Source organism: Gadus morhua, chromosome 8 (assembly GCF_902167405.1).
Source record: "Gadus morhua chromosome 8, gadMor3.0, whole genome shotgun sequence".
Lineage (NCBI taxonomy): Eukaryota > Metazoa > Chordata > Actinopteri > Gadiformes > Gadidae > Gadus > Gadus morhua.
This window is the reverse complement of record NC_044055.1, coordinates 14,296,869-14,320,217: the sequence shown is the minus strand read 5'-3', so window position 1 is coordinate 14,320,217 and position 23,349 is coordinate 14,296,869. Positions and strand designations below refer to the sequence as shown.

Genomic DNA, 23,349 nt, shown 5'->3' with positions numbered 1-23,349 from the left:
CAAGTATATATTATTTTCTCACATTTATAGAAGAAAACATCATTGTTGACACTCCATTCTACATCTCCAGTGAGTCCAACCCAAGAAGTATTGAAAATGTTTTTAATAATATAAATGTAAATCAATAATAGGAATACATAAACCAATCAATGTCAATGAATAAAAGGAATCCACTAGACATTTGTATTAGGTGTTCATCACAAGCGGTCCACGTTAACAATCAATGTTAAACATCCATGTAGACGTCCATGTTAGACGCCCGTGTTAGAATTCCATGTTGGAAATTAATTTGTTTAACATACATCTGTTTAACATGCATGTAAGACGATGTTAGATGCCCATCTTGGAAATCAATTTGCTAAACATCCATGTTAGATGTCCATGCCAGATGCACATGTTAACCATCCATGTTAAACGTCTATGTAGAAGTCCTATTAGGTGTCTATGAGACAAGTTAGGGCAGGGGTCTCTTTGCCGCTCCTACCTCCCTCCTCACTGGGAGGTTGAGGCTGCAGGGGCCGCTGTCTCCCGCCTCCACCACCGAGTCTTGTGAGAGAGAGGTGGAGGGAGGATGATAAAAAGAAAGAAAGAAGAGACAAATGGGAGGGAAAGTGGAGTTGAGAAGAAGTGATGAAGAAAAGAGTGGGGTGGTAAGAAGAAGAAACAGATAGAGAAGAAGGGACTCTTAGGGCCTGGGCTTTATTGCTGTTCAGGCTTTCAACCTCTTCACTTGCTCCAATCAGACTTAGGGGGAGTTGTTTGGAATAAAGAATATTTGGTTGATTTGGTAAGCAAAACGGCCGATAGCAGATAACCCATGCAGTAGCATGCTTTTAACCCATAGAGGGCAGTGTGAGCCCATATTTACTTCTTATCGTACGATTTTAAAAGTTGGTGCATTTAATTAGAGATTTGGAACAAGATCAATCCATTGCGCTATCATGTAACCCACTACCTCCATTTCCTTTAAAATCAGGGATATAAGGTTTGTTTTACCTTTTAGAAACATTATTTTGCATTTTGTGGCATTCATCTACCAGTCCAAGTACTCTGTAGTAGTAGTGCTGCTAATGTCGTGGTAGTATGACCATGGGAAATACCTTGAGAGTGAGGTTTAGCAGCTGTTGCCATTACTGATGTCTGACACACCAAACCCGTTCAGGGGTTGGAGCCGCAGGAGGATCTGGGTCAGGAGGTCGTCCACCAGGTTACTGCCGACGGTGGAAGGAGTTCTGGGAGGACGGGACCGGTTAGCCGACTATATCCTCTGGATAAATTTTATGTATGTACTTGGAAATGGAAGTTTGAACTTCATGGGCTTACATGGGATTTCCCAAGTACGTTTACTATACCTAACTCAATTGTATTATTTCATCGGCTCAGGCAAATAATGATATACATTTGATCTTTGACATTGATAATCTATCTGTGGTGTAATGCTTCAGTATCTTATATTATTAATTTAGTATTTGCCATTCATGTAGTTTTTAAGCAGTATCGGAAACAGTCTGGATTACCGTGACAGCAGCCAACCTCTAAAAGGTTACGCTGAATACAATAAAATTGTTGATTAATACTAGAATGATTTTGTATGCATGAGCAACTGACCAGCTGTTCTTCTTGCGGATCTTGCAGCTGGTTTGGGACCAGCCGGGCTACACCCAGAGCCACCAGGTGGAGTGTAAAGTGGCGGAGGTTGTGTGAAGAGGTGGACTGAGCTGTCTCCAGATCCTCCATGTTGTCCCAACACCTGCTCCACGTGAGCCCGGATGGACTGGGCCACCTGGAAAACATGGAGACCATGGAGACAATAGGCCCAGACGCATGTTGTGTGTATCTTTCGAATACTAATCATTTGATAAATCAACTAACTACAAAAATATAGATATTTTGAAAACAACAATATAGGTAAACCTTTTTACAAGAAAAGTAAGTAAGTGAATCAAGGTATGTTAAATTCGATAAGCTGCAAAATGATGATAAAACACACAAAGAGGTCAGCAGAATATCAGCATGGAGGCATCTAATCCCGACATCTGGAGAGTGGAGACCTGGTGAGCAATGGGCAGGAGGAGGTGGGTGGTGTGCTCCCTGTCTTCCGTCACCCTGACCCGGTGGAAAGAGGAGCAGTGTTTTGCTTGGTCTCCTTGGTGAGCATGGTGATCGTCTGAGTGGGCCAGATTGTTTGGTTTCACGCCCTATTGTGCTACTTTTGATCACGTTGGACTTTAAAGAATAGCCAAACGTTTGTTAGCCGTAGTTGTGCTGGGGACAGTACTGGTCAGTACCTGAGTCAGAAGCTGAGAAACGACCTCTATATGATGAAGGCATTAGCAACAAACGCCCACCTGGGCGTCGCTGAGGCGTGGGTGTAGTCGACAGCCGCCTCGACCTCAGTGGAGGACGGCCACAACAGAGAGACTGTGATTGAAAGTTCTGAAATGATTCAACTCGGATCCTATATTTTTGGATGATAAAGACAAAGATTATTTGAGACACATTATAATATGAACATTCTTTAAAGCAGGCCCATGCTTGTCTACAAATGATATCAATACGAATAGCCACAAGATGGCGTTCCTTGCTTAAGGGCCTCGACACAGAACCAATTACAAGCAAGTTGCAACTGTTAAAAAAAACATAGTAAAATAATATTTAACGTTATCTTTCCAACAATTGATCTGTTTTTGTGATCATAAAACTCTCAGGCATTAACCTCAACATTCCAAGTTATTTTTGGTAGGCCAGAGCAGTGCAGTTCATTTTTGTTCTTTGGTGTCCCCTCGGGCCCTAAAGTTGATACATCTATGCAGTCATTCATATGTGCATCATTTTCGGCCGCCATTAAGGAGCCTCTGAGCCGGTTTTACACACAATCGATTTTAGAGTTTAACACTAAGCTGTGTTGGAAGGTAAAATCTAACCATGACTTGTTGGCAACTTGCAAAGTCCTTTTACAATTCCCAAGCAACAATTATTTAGATTATTATATTCAAGTGGAAGTGGTGTGGTGGTCCCTGTATGAGCGCGAAAAAAAACGATTTTTATGGTAAGCATCCGGTCGAGCTAATGTGACGAAGCACACGATTACGTTTGTTTCTCCCCACTGAACAATTCAACTTACTACCCTCACGAAGGTAGGAGGCAGAAACACTTGTCCTGCCGCTTTGCCAGCTCACGACCACTTTTAAAGTGTGAACGAGTAGTTGGCCCGTCTGATTCCAGGTGAAGAAGCCGAAGACGATGGACTGGTTCCACTGTAACCGATGTTTCAGGAGGAAAGGGCCCAAGTTCTTCGTCTCCAGTTGTGGCCATATCTGCTGTGAGGGTTGCATCAACTCCAGTAGGTCTTTCTGTGCTGCTTACACTTCTTTTTATTTTTCCTATTCATATACGCTAGTATTAGGCAGTAAACGTGTCGCCCTTCCCAGCAGAACAATGCACCGTTTGTGGAGCCAGTTGTCATTATCTGCCTCTTACAGATGCGGTGGGTCTAGCTTAACGATTTCTAATGAAAAGTCGAAACCTAGAGGTGCCCTAAAACTTTCACAAAACCTTTATTTGGGCTAAATTGTTTGTTTTTTAGATGAAGCCACAGGAAGAAGTGTTTTTCAAGGACCCTGTGAAACTTATTCAAACACGGCTTGAGCACATAACACAGGTTTGTGTGTATTAGCGAAGGATGATCTTAGATTAGGGTAATGGTCCTAAATGGAAGAGATATAATTAGTATAACGTTAGCCAACTTGCTTTTAACCCTTGTTACCTACAGATTGCCCTCTTTCAACGCAAACAGAAGGAGCGAGTAACGGCCTACTTCAAGCATAAGTCTTCTGAACTGGAGAGACGCCTGAAGGAGGCCACAGAGCAGGGTTACAGGTGTGTGTGTGTGTGTGTGTGTGTGTGTGTGTGTGTGTGTGTGTGTGTGTGTGTGTGTGTGTGTGTGTGTGTGTGTGTGTGTGTGTGTGTGTGTGTGTGTGTGTGTGTGTGTGTGTGTTCTAATCCAGCTAGCCAAGCTAAACACATTTAGGTAAGTAGGCTATATAGTATCTGTTCCTGCATTCAATAAACGTTCAGTTCTGCTACTGTCAACACATGGCTAAATATTTTAATAGTATAGCATATTATATATTATTATAGCATATTAATACCATATTAATAAAAAAAAGTTGTTTTCTAAGGTTCTTCTACCTGAGGTGGTGGGACTACACATCTCCTGGGTGCTGTCTTAAAAACACTTTAGTTTTGTCGGTGTGATTTCCACAGGCAAGTCTGTGAGCTGAAAAGACAAAATGCAGAGTTGAAGAAGCCTCTTTCTCAGAGAAGGGTGAGTGTTGAGAGAGTAGCTTGATACTGCCTACTCCATCCACAACGTCCATAGCACTGTCTAATCCAAAGTTCACGCGTATCTCCTTACCACAGGTCTCACCGGGACAATTTCTAACAAGCAGGTAAGAAAAACTTGTATCGCCACTTTTGTGTTCCAAAAATGCCGGTGGAATGAATATCATGAATCGGTTTGATGGGGTTTGTATATGTTTCAATGACACACAGTGCCCACAGGATATCTCTTCCAGTTGCGGTCACACCTCCAGGTAACCACAAGAATAAGGGTTTTAATTTTGTAGCTCAGTTAATTTGTATACGCCTCACAAGACTTGCTTAGTACTACTGAGTAATGGTTTCTTCCCCCTCCCCCCTAGTGACACCTTGCCCACAGAATATGAGGTACGTGGTTTACTGCCTAGGCACAACAGCAGCGTCCTGGTGGTCAGGGAAGGTTTGACTCCCAGTCAAAAGAGTCTGGACTCAAACCCCAATGTCTGCAGTAGCTATCCTCCACAAGCAGAACGATTTTAGTGTCCCCAAGAAAGCTTTCGCATTCATGGAATTTGTATTGGTGTAGAAATACAAGTTACAAAATAAGCAAAAGAACAAATTGGCCAATAACTTGGATACATAAAAGAAATACGAGTATTAATGTATGTCAATGTAAATTGTGCGGATGTATTGTGCAAATTGCACAGTTCCTGCTCATGAATGACATCTACATAAAAAATAAGGCAAAGAAAGTGCCCTTTAATGAAAGAATAGTCCTCAGCAAAAGTGCTTTGTAAACCTGTGCTTGACTGACTGTGTGGTCTTCAGTCATCCCAGCTCGGCCGAATCCCAGGGGAGAGCTAGAGGCCCACGGCTTTCCCTCATGGTGAGCATGATATGCATTCAAACCTCCAGCCATCTCCATGGGCTTCAATCACCAAGTGGCCATCTTGGTTCTAAACGCTAGCTGGGTGGTGGAACTGAATGCGTAATTCTGCATTCAGCTCACCCACCCAGCTTGCGGAACCAAGATGGAGGCTAGGTTAATGAGGTCCATGCTCTTAGCATGTGAAAACCCACACCTTTTTTAAACCGCACAATAAAAGATTAAAATAAACTACATTTGACATTTACTTTAAACCATTGCATATAAATATACATTTTAACCCCTTAAATGAATTGCACATAAAAGCTATTATACTTTTAAGGATGGATTTAATTGAAATACAACATATATTATTATATATTATTGTGCTGAATAATAATAATTGTATTTTGTGTATCTGTTTATCTTTATGATTTATGTTTATTTTTATTTAAATATTTCCCTTCTGGTTGTATTGTTGTACAACTCTTGAATTTGTTTTGACCAAATCATTGTCCATACATGTACCTCATCATTATAGCCTGGCTCCGCCCGCCTAAGTACTTCCGCTCAATTTTAATTTCCCTTCAGTACTAGGTCTGGGTCTGCGGTATGTTATTGGGTTTTCTCCGTCCAAATTTTGCGCGTATAATCAGCGAACAGAGGGAGTGGCTGAGAACGTTAACGTTAAAGTCAGCTCTCGTTGACGGACATCTTCACGCACGGTGTTTGGTTTGTTTACAGCCTGCGCGCAACGTGATTCCTGGCCAAACGTTAGCGATTGATTATGGCAGATCCAGAGTGGCACTGGGCAGATCCAATAGTTTTAAACTTCAACAGACCCCCGCCTTAGAGTGAGTTAACGTTATTCAATTGAGTGGGTCCAGACTCTCTGTGCAAATTAAATGAAGTACGAGAGTCTGGTAGGACCAGGCTAACATCATTACCCATTGATGATCCGAATCCTGTACTAAACTTTTTGGATGAACCAAATAGTTTACTTTGTATGTGTGGTCTGTTACTATCTTAAAGACACCACCTGGATCGGTCCGGTCCATGTCCACTCATACTTCCCATCAGGACTTCAGTAAGTGTCTCTACAGACCATTGCTTTGTTCGTTCAATGGTGACAATGTATTGATAAAGCTCTTAACTGCTTGATTTTCAAAAGGTACACCAGTCTCCTATACTCCTCCATTCAGGTAACGTATAACGTTCCAAACACTGTCTGAAAGACAATTACCTTTTTACAGTTTATTGATGTTAACATGTGGTCCAGTAGATCTCACCATCCAATTCACAGATACATACAGGTATATGCCAGAGTAAATAAAACATGAGCTTGCAGATACGCCTGGTTCCTAGGCTAGTTTACATTACCCTTTTTGTTTAAATAAAACGTTTTTAAAAAGAAAGGTGGTAGGAAAGTATAGCCGCGAGAGTGTTTAGTTCCCAGCCAAGTGAATGAGTTTGATCCCTGATCTCCGCGGACCACCTTGGTAGCTTGGCTGCCAGATAAATAAATAAAACACATTTTCTTCTTCATATTTAGGGCGGGAAATCAAAACCCAAATGTTTTCCAGTTTCAGTTATTCAGTGGATCATCCCTACAGTCTCCCAGACCTGGGAGAAATTGGCACTGAAATCCATTTAGTGGTCACGTTTCTGGTAAATTTAGTCACGATGAGGTCATCCCATTTATGGTAAACCCTAGGTTTGTTTTTGTAGTTGAATGACTTGTTGTTCGTTTTGCACAGGCCATGTGGCATTATGCTGTTTAAGATATGTATCCATTCATAGGTTTTCATATTCTATATTCTATTCATAAGAAAATGGCTGGAAAAGTTAATTTCTATTCATGGTTTCAAAAAACGTGCCGTTTTTGTACCAATAAACTTTTATTAGCATTGTTGACATTGTTGAACAATCAGTGTGGAATTTGAAACGTTATTGCTTTTTAACACTCGGTAATACACAGCAGTCAAGATTTCTGAAAATAGATGTATATATACATCCCCATAATAATGGTGACTTTAGTATTTGAAGACCAAAAGGAGGTTCATTGCAATGAAATATATGGTATCTTATAAGTATTCAAAATTAAAATATTCAAAACCTCATTCGAATTTTAAGGGCATATTATATTTATAGTACAAACAACCATAATTGTGTCAATTCAATGCCAATTCAAGTCATATTAGTCTAGTCCTATTCCTGAACAAATGTAATCTAAAAATAAGATAAACAAAAAGGTTAAATGACAGTAAATGGCCGTGTTATGAAATCAATGTTATTTACTGTGTGTTACCAGTGATACAATTGTGCAAAATGGACTGGATGATGTAGGCCATCTTTCAGTATACGAAAAGCTATTATAGATTCACAACCATCTCTACAAATGGAATACTAGTATTTGGCTACTTTTCATACTCTTCTAATGGAATACGTAAACCATCAAAGTAACAATTCATGATATGTCACACATGTAAACACCTTAATTACATCTGTGCTTCAACTCATTATCTAAGGTGGATAGAAATCACGGCTGTTTGTTTTGTATCTTTTATTTCACTAGTCAATCCCCATCTACTTCTACAAATGGGCCATCTGCGCTCACTTCCAGTATTTCGTTTATATTTACATGCCCCGCGTTGCCAGTTGTCATTTACATACGATACACCTGATCCTGTTCCTCCCTACAACTACTACATTTCCAGTAGATAAATGGACATTATGGCCCAAACCACTACCCTTGCATCAACTACAGAGATTACAAAATATGTATCATAGCGGAGAGAAAAATACTGATACCGATCAAGTCAGCGAGTGCGGGTTGAACCTCCTCCCTTTGATTGGAGGGACATTGTTAATGAGATGCACAAATTGAACTAATTACTGACGGGTTTTTTTCTGCAGTCAAACTGGAGCAGACCTACACTAAACACATTGCAAACCTCAGATTTAATACTTCTTGAGATGCGCAGGCTCTAAAAATGAATACATGAACAAAATGAATATATTTCAGGTATATGCATGTACTAACAGTCTGTAAATAAAACTAATAGAATAGCCAGACTACCACACTTCGTTAAAGTACTACATTAAGCATGGTACAAGGTTCAATAAAAAAAAACTAAAATGACACTGGTTGTCATCGAAAGAGATGGCTTAACGAACGGGACAGCAGGCTCTGAAACAGCTAGTGCAACATGACAGTTTTTTAAGTGTGAATGTCCAGTGTGCCATTTGTGACAGGAATAATTGGCAATAAACACACGATTACACAGTGATAAGTCAACAATTACCATAATTATATAAACTTTCCCAGAGCAGCGCTGTGTCTGCAAAATTCTGAGATACACTGAAGTACCAAATGTACTACAAATATAAATTATACTGCTACAATACTAAAAAATAGATGTATTGCTCAGACAATCTAAACTGAGACAACTATCCTAAAATACAAACCAGTGTACAACATCCTTTTTTTTTCTTGAGGCAGTTCTTTAAAAAGCAGAAGCACAGTTCAAGACCAAATATATTAGAATACACGGGAAAAACCGCATTATAATAATAATACAAAACAATTGCTTGACTTTTGAGCTGGCTCTTGGAAGACGTAACGGATGCAGATCTATTCCAGTTAAAGCGATGCTAACCAATGGGGGGAACACACTCCACCAGTGTCTTTATCCTCAATCCGTGTTGTCGGACTCCAGTTCGGTGACGTCGCTCACCTGAGACGCAAACCACTCGCGGACCTGCTGGTAGCTCATTCTAGACCTCTTGCACAAGGAGTCAAGGTCTTTTTCCTGCAGCTTCCCAGTTGACTGGTGATACGCTTCCAGCGGTTGGATGTTCAGGGTGTCTGTGTTGGCGGCGGCAGTTCCGTTGGCCTGACTCGACTTTCGCTTGCGACTACCGCCACTGCCGCGTGGTGTGGTACTGTTGCCGTTGGTTACGCCAGCGTTGCCTTGCTGCGTGGCCAGCTCTGCCAGGAACTGCTCCCGCACGCCCTGCACCCAGCGCAGCTGCCCGTTCTTAACCGCGTAGCGTGTATCCCCAAACCACTGAATGACGTCTGCGCGCGGTAAGCCGGTGAGCTTGACGAGCTCAGTGTAATCTTCACTCTTTGGCCACTGGCAGCGCAGGAAGTGCTGCTTTAGGACGTCCAGTTGTTCCTTGGTCTTCCGCGGTCGCCCAGCGGGGGTGAGGGCTGGGGAGGAGGAAGCAGAGGACCCCGATCCCCGGGAGAGTTGTGGGGTCACGGGCGGTGAGCCCCCCTTGGTGGAGCGCGACGACTTCTTTGATCTGCTGACGCCGTTTGAAAGTCGTTTGGTAGGTGAGGCAGTTGGTGGTGGGGTGCTAGCGGGGGAGGGGCAGGGAGAAGGTTTCAATTCTTTCTCCTCCATTGGTGGGGCTGTTGTTGGCTCTATCTTGGGGGGTAGTGGCTCTATCTTCTGCAGGATTTTCTCAATCTTCTCTGTTGTTTTCTCAATCTTCTGTATGGTTTTCTCAGTCTTCTGTGTGGTTTCCTCAGTCTTTGCTGCGGTTTTCTCAGTCTTCAGTGTGGTTAGCTCAGACTTCACTGTGGTTTCCTCAGCCTTCTGTGGGATTTCCTCAATCTTCGCCGTGATTTCCTCTGTCTTCTCTTTGAGTTCCATAGTCTTCTCTGTGATATCCTCAGTCTTCTGTTTGATTTCCTCAGACTTCTGTGTGGCTTGCTCAGTTTTGGGGGTCTTGGTCAATTGTAACGGTTTCTCTTCAATCGGTTCTACCTCAACAAAATGGTTGCCATTACTGGAAGCCTCCTTCTCAGCTGCCTGTTCCTCGGCTTCCACAACTCGTTCCCCAAAGGCCTCCAGGCTGTTTGTGAGAAAAGTCCGGAAGAAGTGAGAGTCTTTAATCCCATTGCTACGCGTCACCTCCTGTACATTCAGGCCGTTTTGTTGCAGATGTGTCTTCGGAGAAACCAGCGGAAGGGGTTGAATCTGCTGAAGCCCCTCTTGAGTTTCTGGCACAGCGGGGTGGGAGTAGGTCTGTGCGGCGCTGAGGGCCCCCCGGCCCACCCTTAGCTGGTACCGGCTATCGCTGAACCACTTTCGGATGTCGTTGCGGCTCAGCCCCGTCTCCTCCTGCAGCCGCCGTAGCTCTATCTCCGTGGGCCAGTTCTCCAGCAGGAAACTGGTGCGGAGAACGGCGAGCTGTGCCTTCGACTTCTTGTAGCGTCCGTGACGTCGCTGCTGCTGTGCCTGCTGCTGCTGCTGTTGTTGCTGCTGCTGCTGCTGCTGGGTGGAAGACTCAATGGAGAGGTCCAGCGAGACGTCAGCCACCACAGTAGCTGGCGTGTCCACAGGGGGGCGGTAGTAGTAGGAGTCCTGGGGTGGTGGGAGGGAAGATTTGAAACACAGGACCGCCGGTCTGGCGGGTTTGTAAGAATCCTGGGATTCGTACACCGATTTCTTTTTGGCTGGCATCGAAGTGGAGCGGGCCCCTTCTATTTCATGACCGCTGTCACCGTCCACCATAACTATCGCCTCGTAACCCTTTCTCTTGCCCTTCGCAGGCGATTCTGTGTTTTTTACTTTAACAGAGTCGCCAGCGAGCTCAGGCACCGAGAGCTTCCTGCGGGTCTCCTCGATTTCCTCCGAGGCCCAGCTGATGCCGTACTTGATCCTCTGAACCATGAACCACACCTTCACTTTGTCCAGTGGTAAGGCGCATGCCCTGGCGAGGGCACTCACTTCACGGGATGTCGGGTACGGAAACAAATTAAATGCCTGGACTAGCTCTGGTATGGCGTCTAGTTCTCTGGTCTGATCGGCCTGGGTCCAAACCAGCTTCAGTCCTTCAGAGACGAGGGGCAAGCAGACGACAGAGTTGTTGTTCGTGCTGAAGCTAGCAACGCCTTTGTCGTCATCCGCCGAGTCAGCAGATTTGTGTACATCCTTGGTAGAGCGGCAGACTTTGTGCTTCTCCTGCTCTTGGTTCTTGGTCATCACCATCACCTTGTAAGGCTCTTTCATGTGTACGGCAGCGGATTTTCTACCGCTGAGTTCACTGGGAGCTGCCATCAGGGACATGGTAGAAGGGCTTTTCTACCTAAATAAAAGAGAGACAAAACAAAATTACTTTCTCACCACAACTTGTCTCAACCAGTTTGTCACCATTAAAGTAACATCCGTGACATCATCTGGGTAACAGAACAGAAAAGGTGAAGCTTGCGTGCAATCGCCACTTCTCGTGGCATTCAAAACTTTCTATTCTAAAAGTCAATTATCCGACAGCTGTTTCACACCCCTCCCCCCCACCGACCCACCAGGGCTTGGCACCCTGTCCTCCCCGCGCCTCGCAATGAAACCGGTCGTATACTACACCGTCCAGATTGACCACCCCTCCCCCCCTGAGACCAAGAGTTGGGGACTGACTTTTGTTTCGTGGGAGTGGTGTCAATGGGTGGTGACGGGTGGGGTAGGGTGGGAGCTTGGCTTGGGGGGGGGAGAGGGGGGGAAGAGGGGGGTGAGGAAAAGGAGGAGGAAGGAGGGGAAAGAGGGGCATACGAAATCCATCACAGTCCACTTTCTCACCAGTTCCCTGCACTGGCTTTGTTCTACTTCAAGTTCTTAGTCCTTAAAAGAGATTCAAGAGTCTTCATGGACACAAATCCACACAGTGCAAACACCCATGTAAATCTAAAAGCCAGCAGCGAGCTTGAGCTTTTGTCAGTCTGATTTAGTAGGCGAGGAGGATGTTTAAGAGTACACATAAAGCAAATGTAAAATGATCCAGACTCGAAAACAGATTATTTTGTATGGATCAATGCAAACCATTTTAGTGAACTTTGTATGTTGAATAGTGTATGTTATATAACAGGTTCAGAACTATAATATGGTTAAACAAATTGTAGCTCATACCTCAGCTGTACTGGGTCGATTTGTAATGAAACAGGTGTCACAATATTAACAACTTAAAGCTTTACAATGAACTACTGTTCTTTGTTTACTAAACCAAATGTTCCGAACTCAGTTTACAGATTACGCCACATCTGATGGTGGCAGAGCGTGCCAATTGGCCACTATCACAAACAAGTTTGTGTTCCGTTTATTTTTTACAGTAGACCTAGATGGAGAACGGGCAAAATTTTCAGTCGCAAATCTGTCGTTAAATACAACATTTTGTAATCCACATCGTTCTATAGAGTCGGTGAAATACATTTCTCCAAACTTGTTCCCCGATCCCTTTAAAAACACACTGGGCTCGATCCTTTGTGGCGTACTAAGTAAAATGCCCAGACTGCACAGGCGCATTTGGTCGTTGGACACGCTTCAGTGAAACACAAAAATAAACTTACCATTAATGCCAATGCTGCTTTTGTCTTCAATATGCGTGTACGATTGCGTACACGGCTACCACTCTTATCCGAATAACAGTCTTCTCCTAAGATCAAGTCTTGATCAACACTGGGAAACAATACCGTCTGTTTGGTACCCTCGCTTAGTTATCAAGCACTCGACCGGATTAGGATTGGGATACAAAGATGCCAAATAACTAACTTTCTCGCTTTACGCGTGAGTTAAGAACGGTGTGAATCGTTATCGTCGAACAGCTGTGTACTGAAATCTTTAATTTACAAACTAGAGGACTGAACTTGGATGCCCGTTACTTTAGCCTCTTCGGTCCGTTGTTGCTTTTGTTCTGAAACTGAGAAGTCTTTCCTCTGTCCGGCCACAGCGAGGCTAGGCGGAGCTGAGGACCAGGAAACTATGAGGGCCGGAGTCTCCCAAAGTGACGATGTTGTGGGTGTGCCATCCTGTGAAATGCCAAGCACGGATTGGAGGAAACAGGCGCCCGTATAATAAAGAGTAAACGACACAATTAAAATCTATGATATAAAAATCGATACTCCGATAAACCGATAGACATAAAACCGACAAGAAAATGTTAAGCTTACCTATTAATCACAAATCAAATTTTCTCTAAATAATAGTGTTGCGTTACCCCGTCTGAAACCCAACAATATCTTTGGGTAATAATCAGCTAGGAGATTTGCTTCATGCATTTGCAAACCTCATCGAGTCATGGATATGTGTATGTACTATTCATGCAATTAATAAATTATGTTGGGGATATAAATATATACACAAATACAAAAAATAAAATAAAATACACAAACAAATAAAATCGACCACGATTTTAAGTCATCTTTTATAACAATATTTAATAATAGTTAAAATAACAACATAGGATTACAAAATAGATATGATTAAAATACATTCATTATCTAGTGACTTCATCTCATGTGCAGAATTTGTTATTAGATGTAAACAATTAGGTTAATAGTTAATAAAAATGTGCCTCTTTTTCAAAACATTCCTTCATCCAATCACTGGAGTCTCTTCACATATAACAATCCTTCTGCCTTAGGTCAAGCATGTTTAAAGAATCAGTATAAAGTAGTACCGGGAGCCTAGCCTACAGAGGGAATAGGAAACGGTTCTATGGCTACAGAGGCTGGGGGGATGCGGCGGGCTGATTAGAAGCGCCCCCCAGAAAGGGTGAGCATGAAGCGGGGCACCCGGAGGAAGGAAGGCACAATGGGGGCCAGCCAGGAAAGGTAAGGGACCTGGGACACCAAGAACTTCAGGGTGGTGTAGTCGGTCACGCTGCGCCCTGGCAAGTCAAGAGGATCACAAATCAATGAGAAAAAAAGAATTTCAATTACAGGCAAAAAACACAAAAAATAAATGCAAACATCTCTTCTATCACTAATACAAAAATAGGATTTTTTTTGGCAATATGTAAACCATTTATATATGATTTGTGCCCGGTCAAGTGTTTGTGCAGCAATATTTCTCTTTTGTGGGTACACTGATTGTCATGGTATGCCCTCAGCTTGGAACTCTCTTTGGATGAAAGCATCTGCTGATGTAATGTAAATATAATGTAAATATATGAATACATAGTTTTACCGTCAACATCAAGTATCCCGTAGCGGCGTGCCAGGTCGCAGGTCATCAAGACCTTCCCCGTCATTGACATTAGATTTTTATCTACCGGGCAGAAGTACAAAATACCCACACATTTATAAAAGCAAGACGATCAAATACATTTTTGCATTGTCATATTTCCTTGTTGTTATTTTATCATTATCATTGAACAATGTTAACAAAGATTTTTTGGAATTGTTCAAAGCCTCACTTGTCAGTCGCTTCTGATAAAAGCGGCTTCTCATTGATTGAATGTAAATAATTGAAAAATATCCCATGAGCGCTGTGAAGTAATACAACAATTGTACCTTTTGCCAGCTCCACAATGCACTTCCCGCTCACTTCCGTGCTCTCTCCACCCATCCACAGCTCTTTGAGCTAAACGGAAAACAGAAAACACAACCAGAACGTCAAAACAGAGCGAGGGATGAAAAGCCTTATGTTATGGCGCTGAAGCTTTCGTGGAAGTATTGTACTAATATAAAGCACAAATTTCCGTCTTCTCTTATTATATTAAAACCAATACATCGATACAAAAAATATCACTAAGTCGGTTTGAATAAAAGTCATTTGATAAGTGACTAAAGAGGGAAACTACACAAAAATAATAGTATTTACTTGATTAAATCCCAAACAGGAGATGTGGGTGTCAGGTCAGAAGTACAGAGCAGTGATAAGTAACATAACATCTGACTCTAATTAGAGGAGCGTCTGTATGTGGGCTAGATCTGCGGTTCACCGATCAAAGTCACACTTGGCGGGTGTACTGCTGAGGACCCAAGGAAGTGCAGTGCTGCGTGTGCCGTTACAAACAGGCACGGAACGGGCACTGCACTGGCGGGTGTACTGCTGAGGACCCGAGGAACTGCAGTGTCGAGGTTGAATTTGATTCGCTGAGCGGTTCTCGAGAAAGCTGCAACCAGCAATACGAGGGGCCAAGTAAGAAAGCAATCTGGTTCTCTGACAGGCCACTGGACTAGTCACATTTAAGATACCCTATCAAAAATATTCATAAGGAAATACAACAAAGAATAGAAGGAAAAAATATATCGATGCACAAAATCTAAGTAGTGGAAAATGCCTGTAAGGGCAGACGGAATACCTTAGGGTCGACGGCCTCTCCCTTTTCTGTGTTTAGCATTTGGGACACCAGCTCTGTTGGCACGGCGCCCGGCCACAGGCTGACTGAGGCCACCCCGCTTCTCTTCAGCTCCACGGCCATGTCTGCGGCCAGCCGATCACACTGAAATACAGACATGGAATGATATTTAATAATTGTAGTTAAAACATGGCTGTAGTTACCTTCACATCTCCATCCGATCCTTTAGGCATTTTTATTTGGGAAATATTAAATGTATTTCAAGTTGTAACATGTCTGTATTTGGACCACTTTTTGAAGAATATACTTTGAAATATACTTTATATGTAACATTAAGATGATATTGCTCCTTAATGGCCTAAGAGAGGGTAAACTTGTGTTTGCTTTGTGTTGAGCTGGTTTTGGTTTCACCCATGTGTACTCTTGACTGTTTTGCTTCCACTGGGGAATTGAATTAGGTAATTAAATAATTCAACTGATTAGACAGGATTAACACGTCTGGACTGCGGTACAAAAACAGGCTGCAGAGAGCGCGCCAACTCACCGCAGCTTTGCCGACGCCGTAGGACACGTTGAAGAGGTACTTCAATCCCCCGATGGAGGAGATCATGACGATCAGCCCCCGCCCCTGCTCCACCATCATCCTGGAGGCGTAGACTGAGCAGAAGTAATGGCCCCTGGGCAAGAACACAGAGACTCAGGAAACGGCCTTTGAACACACGGTCGTTTAGTCATTTGTGAATACACTGTTGATTTATTTAGTTACGATTGGGGACCTTTCCACTGCAGCTTCAAAAAAAATGCTTGAGCTATGAAAAAAAAAAAAAAAAACATCAAAGCGCAACACAAAAAGGTTTAAAAATAAATTGATTTATTTTTTGGCTGTGAATGACGATGATCATCTTCATCTTTAATCTTTCGACACAACCACGGTTCTTGCCAAAAATCCCATGGATACTTTATTTATATGTTTTTTTGGATCAAACACTTTGAAGAGACCGAACACCACCCACCCACACCTCCTCTGTCGACAGTTCACATTTGTAATATTTTGAATTTGGGGAGAGGGTGGCGATAGGTCAGGTTGCTTCGGATGTTAGTGAGACCCACTGGGAACGTCTGAGCGCTGAATGAGTAGGCAAGTGAGTAAGTGAGTGAGTGAGTGTGGGAGCTTGTGGGTGAGTCAGTGAGTCAGCTTATGATTGAGTAGTATTAGTAAAATGACCGATCTTCTGGATGACTGTTGACTGTCCAACCCATTTTAAAAGTTATTCACTACACTCGAAACACTGCAGATCATTCTAAAGAACAATGGTGAATTAGCATTTCTGTATTCTTGAATTTCACGTTGGGGATTATGGAGAACAATGATTTCAGGAAAGAGTCTGTACTTCCTAGTACACCAGGTGTCCTCAAGGGTGTCATGAATATGGTTGGAATGTTATTCACTCCCATAGACACATACGCTGGATACTGTGGCGTCACAGAATCCATCACAAGACTCATCCGATTCCAATTAAATGAGCTGTCATGATTAGCATGGAAGTAATTCATTCTGTGTTATTGTTAAGTTAAAATCTAGACACATTGGTAGCAGTACCAATCAAACAGGAGCTCCTATTTAATCCTCTGAATGTTGTTGCCCAATAAATAAGCAGAGAATTATATATTTGTTATCCATTACGGCTTCATTCACTAATACCGTGTTTTGTCTGCAGAGTAACCAACCGTTAAAACCCTTGGGCTAAATATAGCCCTAACAAGATGGCGCAGATGCTTTCATCCAAAACGACTAACACTAATTCAGATATAGTTCACTCAGAAGCATACGGCCGACATCTTTCTTTATTCTGGGTGGAAATAGTAACATAGTTACGCCATTAAATGCGTTTATGGAAACATTTTTAGCGAGAAATGTGCATTTTACTTTCCCAATGTTCGCTCGGTGAATGTGAAGGATGTTTGGTTTGATAGTTATGACGAAGAGGGAACGCTCCGTTCACTTGCATGGACATGGACTCGTCTGGCTGCGTTGGCGCGTTGACGCGTTGAACCACCACACAATGATCAAGCCTCAGGTTAGGCGCGCAGAAGAACCCTCGCGCCAGTTTCAAACACAACAACAACAATTTCGTCTTCGATTCAATCCGTGTATGGTTCGTTCTTTGAATATTCCGATTTAAAACAAAATCAGAAAAAACAAAAAAGAACCATACACGGATTCACGTCCATTGTTTACTTCTGTGTTTTAAAAAATGCCGGTCTTCCTGTTTATGAAGGTACGGATAACTCCGCCCCCTGCCCCCGGCGTAAAAGCGGTTCTAGTTCTAGCCAAGCTCTAAAGCGGGGCCAGAGTTGAACCGGTTTTTAGAGGCCGGAGCCGGTTCTTTGGCGGTGTGAAACCAAAGCCCTGGCCCTAGCTCCGAACTGACCCGGAACCGGCCCCGATTTTGCGGCGGTGTCAAAGGGGCATAAGGAGCTGGTAGGGGTTAGGATCTCTTGCTTAAGGATGCCAACAGGTAGACTGCAGACATGGGGATCGAGCTCAGTGCCTTTCGGCTGAGATTTGAACCCTCCAGCCCCACTATCCTGCCCCTCGGTTTGTTTACATCTCATGGAGGCACTTCATCCATGGGTACATTGCCTGAAGTTACAAAATGAATGACTAACGGCAGCTTGCCATGACTAAGCAGGATCATGACTTGGCAGCGGCCATGACTCAGCACAAACACCTACCTCAGGCCTGTGTTATTGATAGAATCCCAAATGTCTGGATCTGTCTCCCAGAACTTCTTCCCCATGCTGTCAAAGATAGCCTGCAATTGGAAGAGCAACAAGAAGAGTTCAGGCTCAAGCCCCATGATAAACAAATGAATGAGGATATGTTTAAAAACACATGCCTAATTTTCTCCTATTTCCGCATTGCGTCTACACACCAAATCTAGATTCTGCCAATATTGGATTGATCTGAAAACAACGGTTTTGTGTCGAGGTGTGGACGTGAAAAAACTATATTCCTGAAAGCATATAAGGCATATGATCCCTCACATGATCCCTCAAGACATCTGCGGCAGGTTTTAGTGGTTGCATCATCGCACGTGACATTTAGAAACTGTGTGTTTATACATACACCCGGAATGGCATACATAAACAGACAGTGTCCGGGCATTGGCCTACACCGACCTGCACGCCTGCATAGGCGTTGTTGACCAGGATATCCAGGCGGCCATTCTGTTCATGCTTGATCCGCTCAAACAGCTGTTTGATGTCGTCTTCTTTGGAGGAGTCACATACCACCGGCAGGCAGTCGCCCCCCCTCTCCTTTACCTGAAGGGGAGGGACCAGAACAAGGCTATGTAAGCCCACCTTGCTTCACCCCCCACCCCACACTAATGGCAACTCCCAAGAAATTAAGACTTTGGTCACTCTTTTTTTGCTCGCCTTGTTTTTTAGATTAGATTACATTCTACTTTCTTATCACTATGCAGAGTAGGCTACAGGTACACAGCCAATGAAATACAAAGTCAATGCTCCCATATGCTACCATTCAATCTTCCCATTAAGTCACCTATTGCACTCATAACCGTCCCTGGAAGGAGAGTTCCTCTGTCAGTGTTCCTTCCTCCTGACTCTGAAATGTTACCTTTGAAGCCCTTTGAGACGGCCACTGTTATAGGGATCTAAACTAATTTAGCAGACACTGCTTTTGTAGCTGATTCAGGCTCTATGTATGAACTTGAAATCAGACTGAGGTGAATCAGACTCAACTTTGATAGGGTGAGCAACGATTGGGAACATAGCCTAAAATGATTATGCAATTAAACAGTGATGACCTCTGATCGACTCTGGAAATGGAGTCACATTTAGGTAACATCTATTAACATGAGAAAGTGTTTCATGAAATTTAAATTGCGCCTACTTCCCTCAATAAGTTTGTTTGTTATGTAGAAATAGTGAGTAGTTTGCAAATAAAATGTGTTTCATTATGGTGATATTTGATTAAAATTACCTAAACCAGCCAATTCTGTTTAGTCTCCCTTTTACCAACAAGAACCGCCATAAACAATAAACTGGAGATGTACCACTATACAAATAGTGTTGCCTGGGTGGCATGTCGTTTTTGAATAATGTGTTCCACCTAGCAGGTGAAGACAGCTAGAGAGCAACCAGATTCGACAGCAAGACTCAGAGCACATGTATCATGTGTTATGTCTTAATCCTGTGTGTCGTATGCATGGACTATATATTCCAAGCCAGTGGAAACAAGTTGACGTCACACATCATCACACACGCAATTGTTTGGGCAATAGTTGCAAACAAATCCAAGACAGAATAGCAGGCATATATGCATAAAACAGTGAACCATCTTGACCAACCAACTAGATTGTAATTCAAATCGAAGCTCCCCTGCCATCCTTATGGGTCAGTGAAAATACAAAGGTGGCCTACCTCTGAAGCAGTCTGTCTCAGAGTCTTCTCTTGTCGCCCTGTTATATAGACAGTAGCCCCTGCTTCGGACAACTGCAGAGCAATGCCTCTTCCGATCCCTCTGGAGGCACCTGTGACCAAACAAATCCAGCCCGAGAGTGCCATCCCTTTTACCAGAGAAGAAAGAATGATCGGTAATACGAAATTGTATCCGATGGTATCTGAAACGGACGGGCTGATCGTTACAGCCAATTACAACCCGTCGGTAGTACGTGTTACGTGTCTATGTTGTCACTGCCAAATAAAATCGGACCAATAGGGTGTAGTCGTTTATTACACAACCCGCAAATAGTTGAACTATTATCCACAGCGTCTTCATATAACCCAATGCACTTTACCGCATTCATGTAAGCTTAGTAAGTTAAGTTTGGAAATAAGGAGCTTTTCCTAATCAGTCCATCATGCAACCCATACAAGGCGAGCATGTAGCCCCGTTCGTTTGTGACTCAACTGTCCAGCACCAAATATGGGACCCAACTTTGGGGAGCGATGGATAAAATGGGGTCTCGGTCCGGCGTTCATTGCTTCAGTCTAACCTTAAATCACGAGCAACGATCACTTGTGAGTTGTAAAGACATACGAGTGCTGTATCACTAAGCATATAAGCCAATGTGGCTTATAGGCAAGGACGCGTTCGTTACCTTAACAGTTATTGTGTTGTATATCGCGGAACAATAGTTGGATCAATATATACTTGCCTACACAAGATGGCGCAGTAAAACAGATTGTGTGCAACTCTTGGAGAAACAACATCCATGGAATGAGGGGTAGTACGCATCGAAGGTTCCAACACGAGTGACCTTTGCTCTACTTTTGATGCAGAATGAGGGTACCTTTGTGCTTCGTATTTTCAGAATTGTACATTGAGAGCCGACTTTCCTCAAACCAGTTACATTTATTGAATAAATATAAAATACCACCATTCAATGTTTTAATTCAGTTATGGCATGGGGCATAACATCAGATTAATATACTTAACATTAGCATTGGCAAATTCATTCTTTAGGAAGGTGTTTCTATTAATTTCTTTAACTCAAATCTAAAAAGGTACTCTAGGTCGATTTTGGCTCTCATCTAAACGGACTGAAGGCCACTTAATCTGCGTTGACATGATTATCAAACTCTGGGTCTGCACTGGTGAATCCTCTTCAGATGTGTATGCATGTTAAAAAGACAAAACACAGAGATGCGTGCAGTAAAATGTATATGTCAGCCAACGCAAAAGTTAATTGTAATAATATGTATATGTTAAACAAATGCATGATGTGACTGATCAAACTACTGTTTGGGATTCATTTAGATTTGATCGTAATACATTTATCGTCTGATTTAAAAAATAATGAACAAGTGAGATGAAACAGAAGCAATAGTATAGTCTACTGCATTTATTTCTTGTTATGGTAAAAAAAAAATCACAATAATAAGAAAGTTGAAATTATCAGATTACATTATCAGAAGCTTAAAATACTTTTCGATTTACCCGTGTGTCTTGTATTTCTATTCCCTCCAGAAGCTTACATGATTGGGTACAAACCAGGAGCACAGTGCCTTGAGGTGTCAGGATTTCATAATAATAGTCCATACCAAAGTTCCAATCCCCATGCTATAACTCATTTCCGACCTTTACAAACTGCACACTGTAGGGCCAAGGCCCTGGGAAACGCATTTAGCAACAGATAAACAATAGCCCTTATTCAACTGTTTTTGTTTTTTGTTTGTTTTAATGCTGTAGGTATTCTGCTTCCAAACACTTCATTGGTTTCTATTGCAGGTGATGCAGGTTAACACAATGATCCTACTATCCAAGTTGTATTCAACAATAGATCGCCTACCATCACTGTCAGAGTAGGGTTCAGAGAGAGAGAGGGAGAGGAGGAAGAGAGACATTTGGTATTCAGACCTGCTTTTACTTGATATAAAAGTCACAATCACCTTCAAATCCTTTACCCATCGCACATACTTCAATCGAAGCACCGATGTCATGGCTCGACTCCCATAAGCCATCACTCTCTCCCGGCGGTACCGGCCACACTCTGGTAGAACCGTGCTACAAAGGCCGGGTCATGCTCTTCCAGGACGAGCAGGAAGTGGTTCCTCTCTTCCTCACTCCATGACTCGAACCACTGGGTCCAGAGACGCAGCTGGCACTCAAAGATGTTCGGAGGTCTGTCTCTAACCTGACGCCGTGCAGAAAGAAGGATAACATCCATGTTAAATTGTAGCATACGCCAGTGATTCCCCACTGGGGGTACGCACCCAGGAGCTTGGCATCATATCCTGATTCAGTTAAGACCAGAAATGTAGGTACACCTCAGCTTCTTCCATTTTACACACCTAGGCCACGACAATATTAATAATGATCCTACGTGTCAAGGTAGTGCAATATTAGTCCAATGGAAAACATTTCTGATTCCACGCCAATAATGGAATACCTGAGGCACACTGAAGGGGCTGTTGGGGTACATAAGATCAACAAGGTTGGGAAACACAAAGACACACACACACACACACACACACACACACATACACACACACACATACACACACACACACACACACACACACACACACACACACACACACACACAGGGTGAACAAGTACCTGTAGAGTATTGAGTGAATCTAGAAGAGTGCACACTTTCCCAGGTACTGCTTTGCCCAGAAGGTCCTGCAGAAAGCGTTCTCTCTGTGGGCTGGTCCACCCCAAGAACCAGCTCATTACGCACCGGTACTCTTGAAGTGTGACGTATGACACAGGCAGAGAACCCCCACCTGGCACTGCATTATGGGATGCACACGAGAGGGACTCAAGGGTCGGTGGAGCTGAACATTGTGGTGGCGAGGGCAGAGTAAGCAGGCCGGGAGGCGAGTAGCTGGAGGGCCACTCTAGTCTTGCGTTGCCAAGGGTTTCCTGTGTCGAACCAGCTAGGCTGGAAAAGGGACTGGCAACGGCAGGGGTAAACGTGTCGCTAAGCTGCGGTTGTTGTTCATTTGATCCCTGACTGACATGGTAGAACCACGACATCTCTGTAAAGATAAGAGCATTCAGTTTGACAAAGGAATCTACATTCATACATCTGCTGTAAACACAATGACAGATGCATCATAGCAGAGAATATGTCTTCCATTTGAGTACTTCATAAAAACCAAAGACAGCAGCACTATAACAGAATTGATGAAGCGTATTATTAGATGTATGTCAAAGGAAGACATAAACACTTCGTGAATGGATGTCCGAATATAAAATTACAAAACATCTCAACACCCACCTTTTCTGCCGGTGAGTCAACGTGTTTTAGGCATCCCTAGACGGCCGAAACATAGCCTACGGATTAGCTACCAGTCGCTGACATTTGTTTCTAGCCTTACAAACATACTAACGACATCCAGACGCAGCAAGTGTTGTGCTTTGGGGAACATCACCGTTGCGCTCACAATGCGCAACGGTCGTTGTGGCAAACGTAAAAAATGCAATTATTAAATAAAATCAAAAACAATCATTGTTAATCCTTCCAAAAAATCATATATTATTCTACCATAAAGCTAACGATGGATACATATTATTGATTGTATTTATTCAAGGGAAGTCG

The 23,349-nt window shown here is 43.0% G+C and overlaps 4 protein-coding genes across 5 annotated transcripts; 1 reads left to right on the top strand and 3 right to left on the bottom strand.

Annotated features, from left to right (window-relative positions):
* The first annotated feature begins 1,168 nt into the window (after nt 1-1,168).
* LOC115549196 (RING finger protein 212B) lies at nt 1,169-7,056 on the top strand. Of its 2 annotated transcripts, XM_030364252.1 has the most exons (14): nt 1,169-1,282; nt 1,636-3,137; nt 3,226-3,343; nt 3,432-3,487; nt 3,587-3,661; nt 3,773-3,879; nt 4,267-4,327; nt 4,423-4,451; nt 4,555-4,595; nt 4,704-4,728; nt 5,149-5,206; nt 6,218-6,272; nt 6,357-6,387; nt 6,738-7,056. In XM_030364252.1, the coding sequence occupies exons 3-14, from the start codon at nt 3,244-3,246 to the stop codon at nt 6,826-6,828; spliced, it is 729 nt and encodes a 242-aa protein (XP_030220112.1). In that variant the 5' UTR covers nt 1,169-1,282; nt 1,636-3,137; nt 3,226-3,243; the 3' UTR covers nt 6,829-7,056. The 2 variants fall into 2 exon arrangements, with proteins under 2 accessions (XP_030220112.1, XP_030220113.1); XM_030364253.1 differs by having other exon boundaries at nt 1,170-1,282; nt 1,636-3,343; nt 3,435-3,487.
* Nucleotides 7,057-7,733: 677 nt separating this feature from the next.
* Nucleotides 7,734-12,956, bottom strand: homeza (homeobox and leucine zipper encoding a). The gene is made up of 2 exons (XM_030364224.1): nt 12,537-12,956; nt 7,734-11,287 (listed from the first exon to the last, which is right to left on the bottom strand). Exon 2 carries the CDS (start codon nt 11,266-11,268, stop codon nt 8,881-8,883), a length of 2,388 nt encoding a protein of 795 aa, XP_030220084.1. The 5' UTR covers nt 11,269-11,287; nt 12,537-12,956; the 3' UTR covers nt 7,734-8,880.
* A 420-nt stretch (nt 12,957-13,376) lies between these two features.
* On the bottom strand, nt 13,377-20,476 carry dhrs1 (dehydrogenase/reductase (SDR family) member 1). The gene is made up of 9 exons (XM_030364250.1): nt 20,458-20,476; nt 19,721-19,866; nt 18,455-18,598; nt 18,008-18,087; nt 15,816-15,948; nt 15,275-15,415; nt 14,481-14,550; nt 14,155-14,235; nt 13,377-13,855 (listed from the first exon to the last, which is right to left on the bottom strand). The coding sequence occupies exons 2-9, from the start codon at nt 19,862-19,864 to the stop codon at nt 13,719-13,721; spliced, it is 930 nt and encodes a 309-aa protein (XP_030220110.1). The 5' UTR covers nt 19,865-19,866; nt 20,458-20,476; the 3' UTR covers nt 13,377-13,718.
* Nucleotides 20,477-21,124: 648 nt separating this feature from the next.
* On the bottom strand, nt 21,125-23,331 carry c8h14orf119 (chromosome 8 C14orf119 homolog). Its single transcript, XM_030364262.1, has 3 exons — nt 23,029-23,331; nt 22,362-22,786; nt 21,125-21,936 (listed from the first exon to the last, which is right to left on the bottom strand). The coding sequence occupies exons 2-3, from the start codon at nt 22,782-22,784 to the stop codon at nt 21,763-21,765; spliced, it is 597 nt and encodes a 198-aa protein (XP_030220122.1). The 5' UTR covers nt 22,785-22,786; nt 23,029-23,331; the 3' UTR covers nt 21,125-21,762.
* Nucleotides 23,332-23,349: the final 18 nt, after the last annotated feature.

What these genes read in the sequence shown, in the direction of transcription:
- LOC115549196 (XM_030364252.1), top strand. Translation starts at nt 3,244, where the DNA reads ATGGACTGGTTCCACTGTAACCGATGTTTCAGGAGGAAAGGGCCCAAG. An exon ending in GGCTTGAGCACATAACACAG is followed by an intron (nt 3,662 to 3,772) that starts GTTTGTGTGTAT and finishes TGTTACCTACAG; the next exon opens with ATTGCCCTCTTTCAACGCAA. An exon ending in TCCTATACTCCTCCATTCAG is followed by an intron (nt 6,388 to 6,737) that starts GTAACGTATAAC and finishes CTTCATATTTAG; the next exon opens with GGCGGGAAATCAAAACCCAA.
- homeza (XM_030364224.1), bottom strand. Translation starts at nt 11,268, where the DNA reads ATGTCCCTGATGGCAGCTCCCAGTGAACTCAGCGGTAGAAAATCCGCT.
- dhrs1 (XM_030364250.1), bottom strand. Translation starts at nt 19,864, where the DNA reads ATGGCACTCTCGGGCTGGATTTGTTTGGTCACAGGTGCCTCCAGAGGG. An exon ending in TGAGACAGACTGCTTCAGAG is followed by an intron (nt 18,599 to 19,720) that starts GTAGGCCACCTT and finishes CCTCCCCTTCAG; the next exon opens with GTAAAGGAGAGGGGGGGCGA. An exon ending in GAGAGGCCGTCGACCCTAAG is followed by an intron (nt 14,551 to 15,274) that starts GTATTCCGTCTG and finishes TTTTCCGTTTAG; the next exon opens with CTCAAAGAGCTGTGGATGGG.
- c8h14orf119 (XM_030364262.1), bottom strand. Translation starts at nt 22,784, where the DNA reads ATGTCGTGGTTCTACCATGTCAGTCAGGGATCAAATGAACAACAACCG. An exon ending in ATTCACTCAATACTCTACAG is followed by an intron (nt 21,937 to 22,361) that starts GTACTTGTTCAC and finishes GCACGGCGTCAG; the next exon opens with GTTAGAGACAGACCTCCGAA.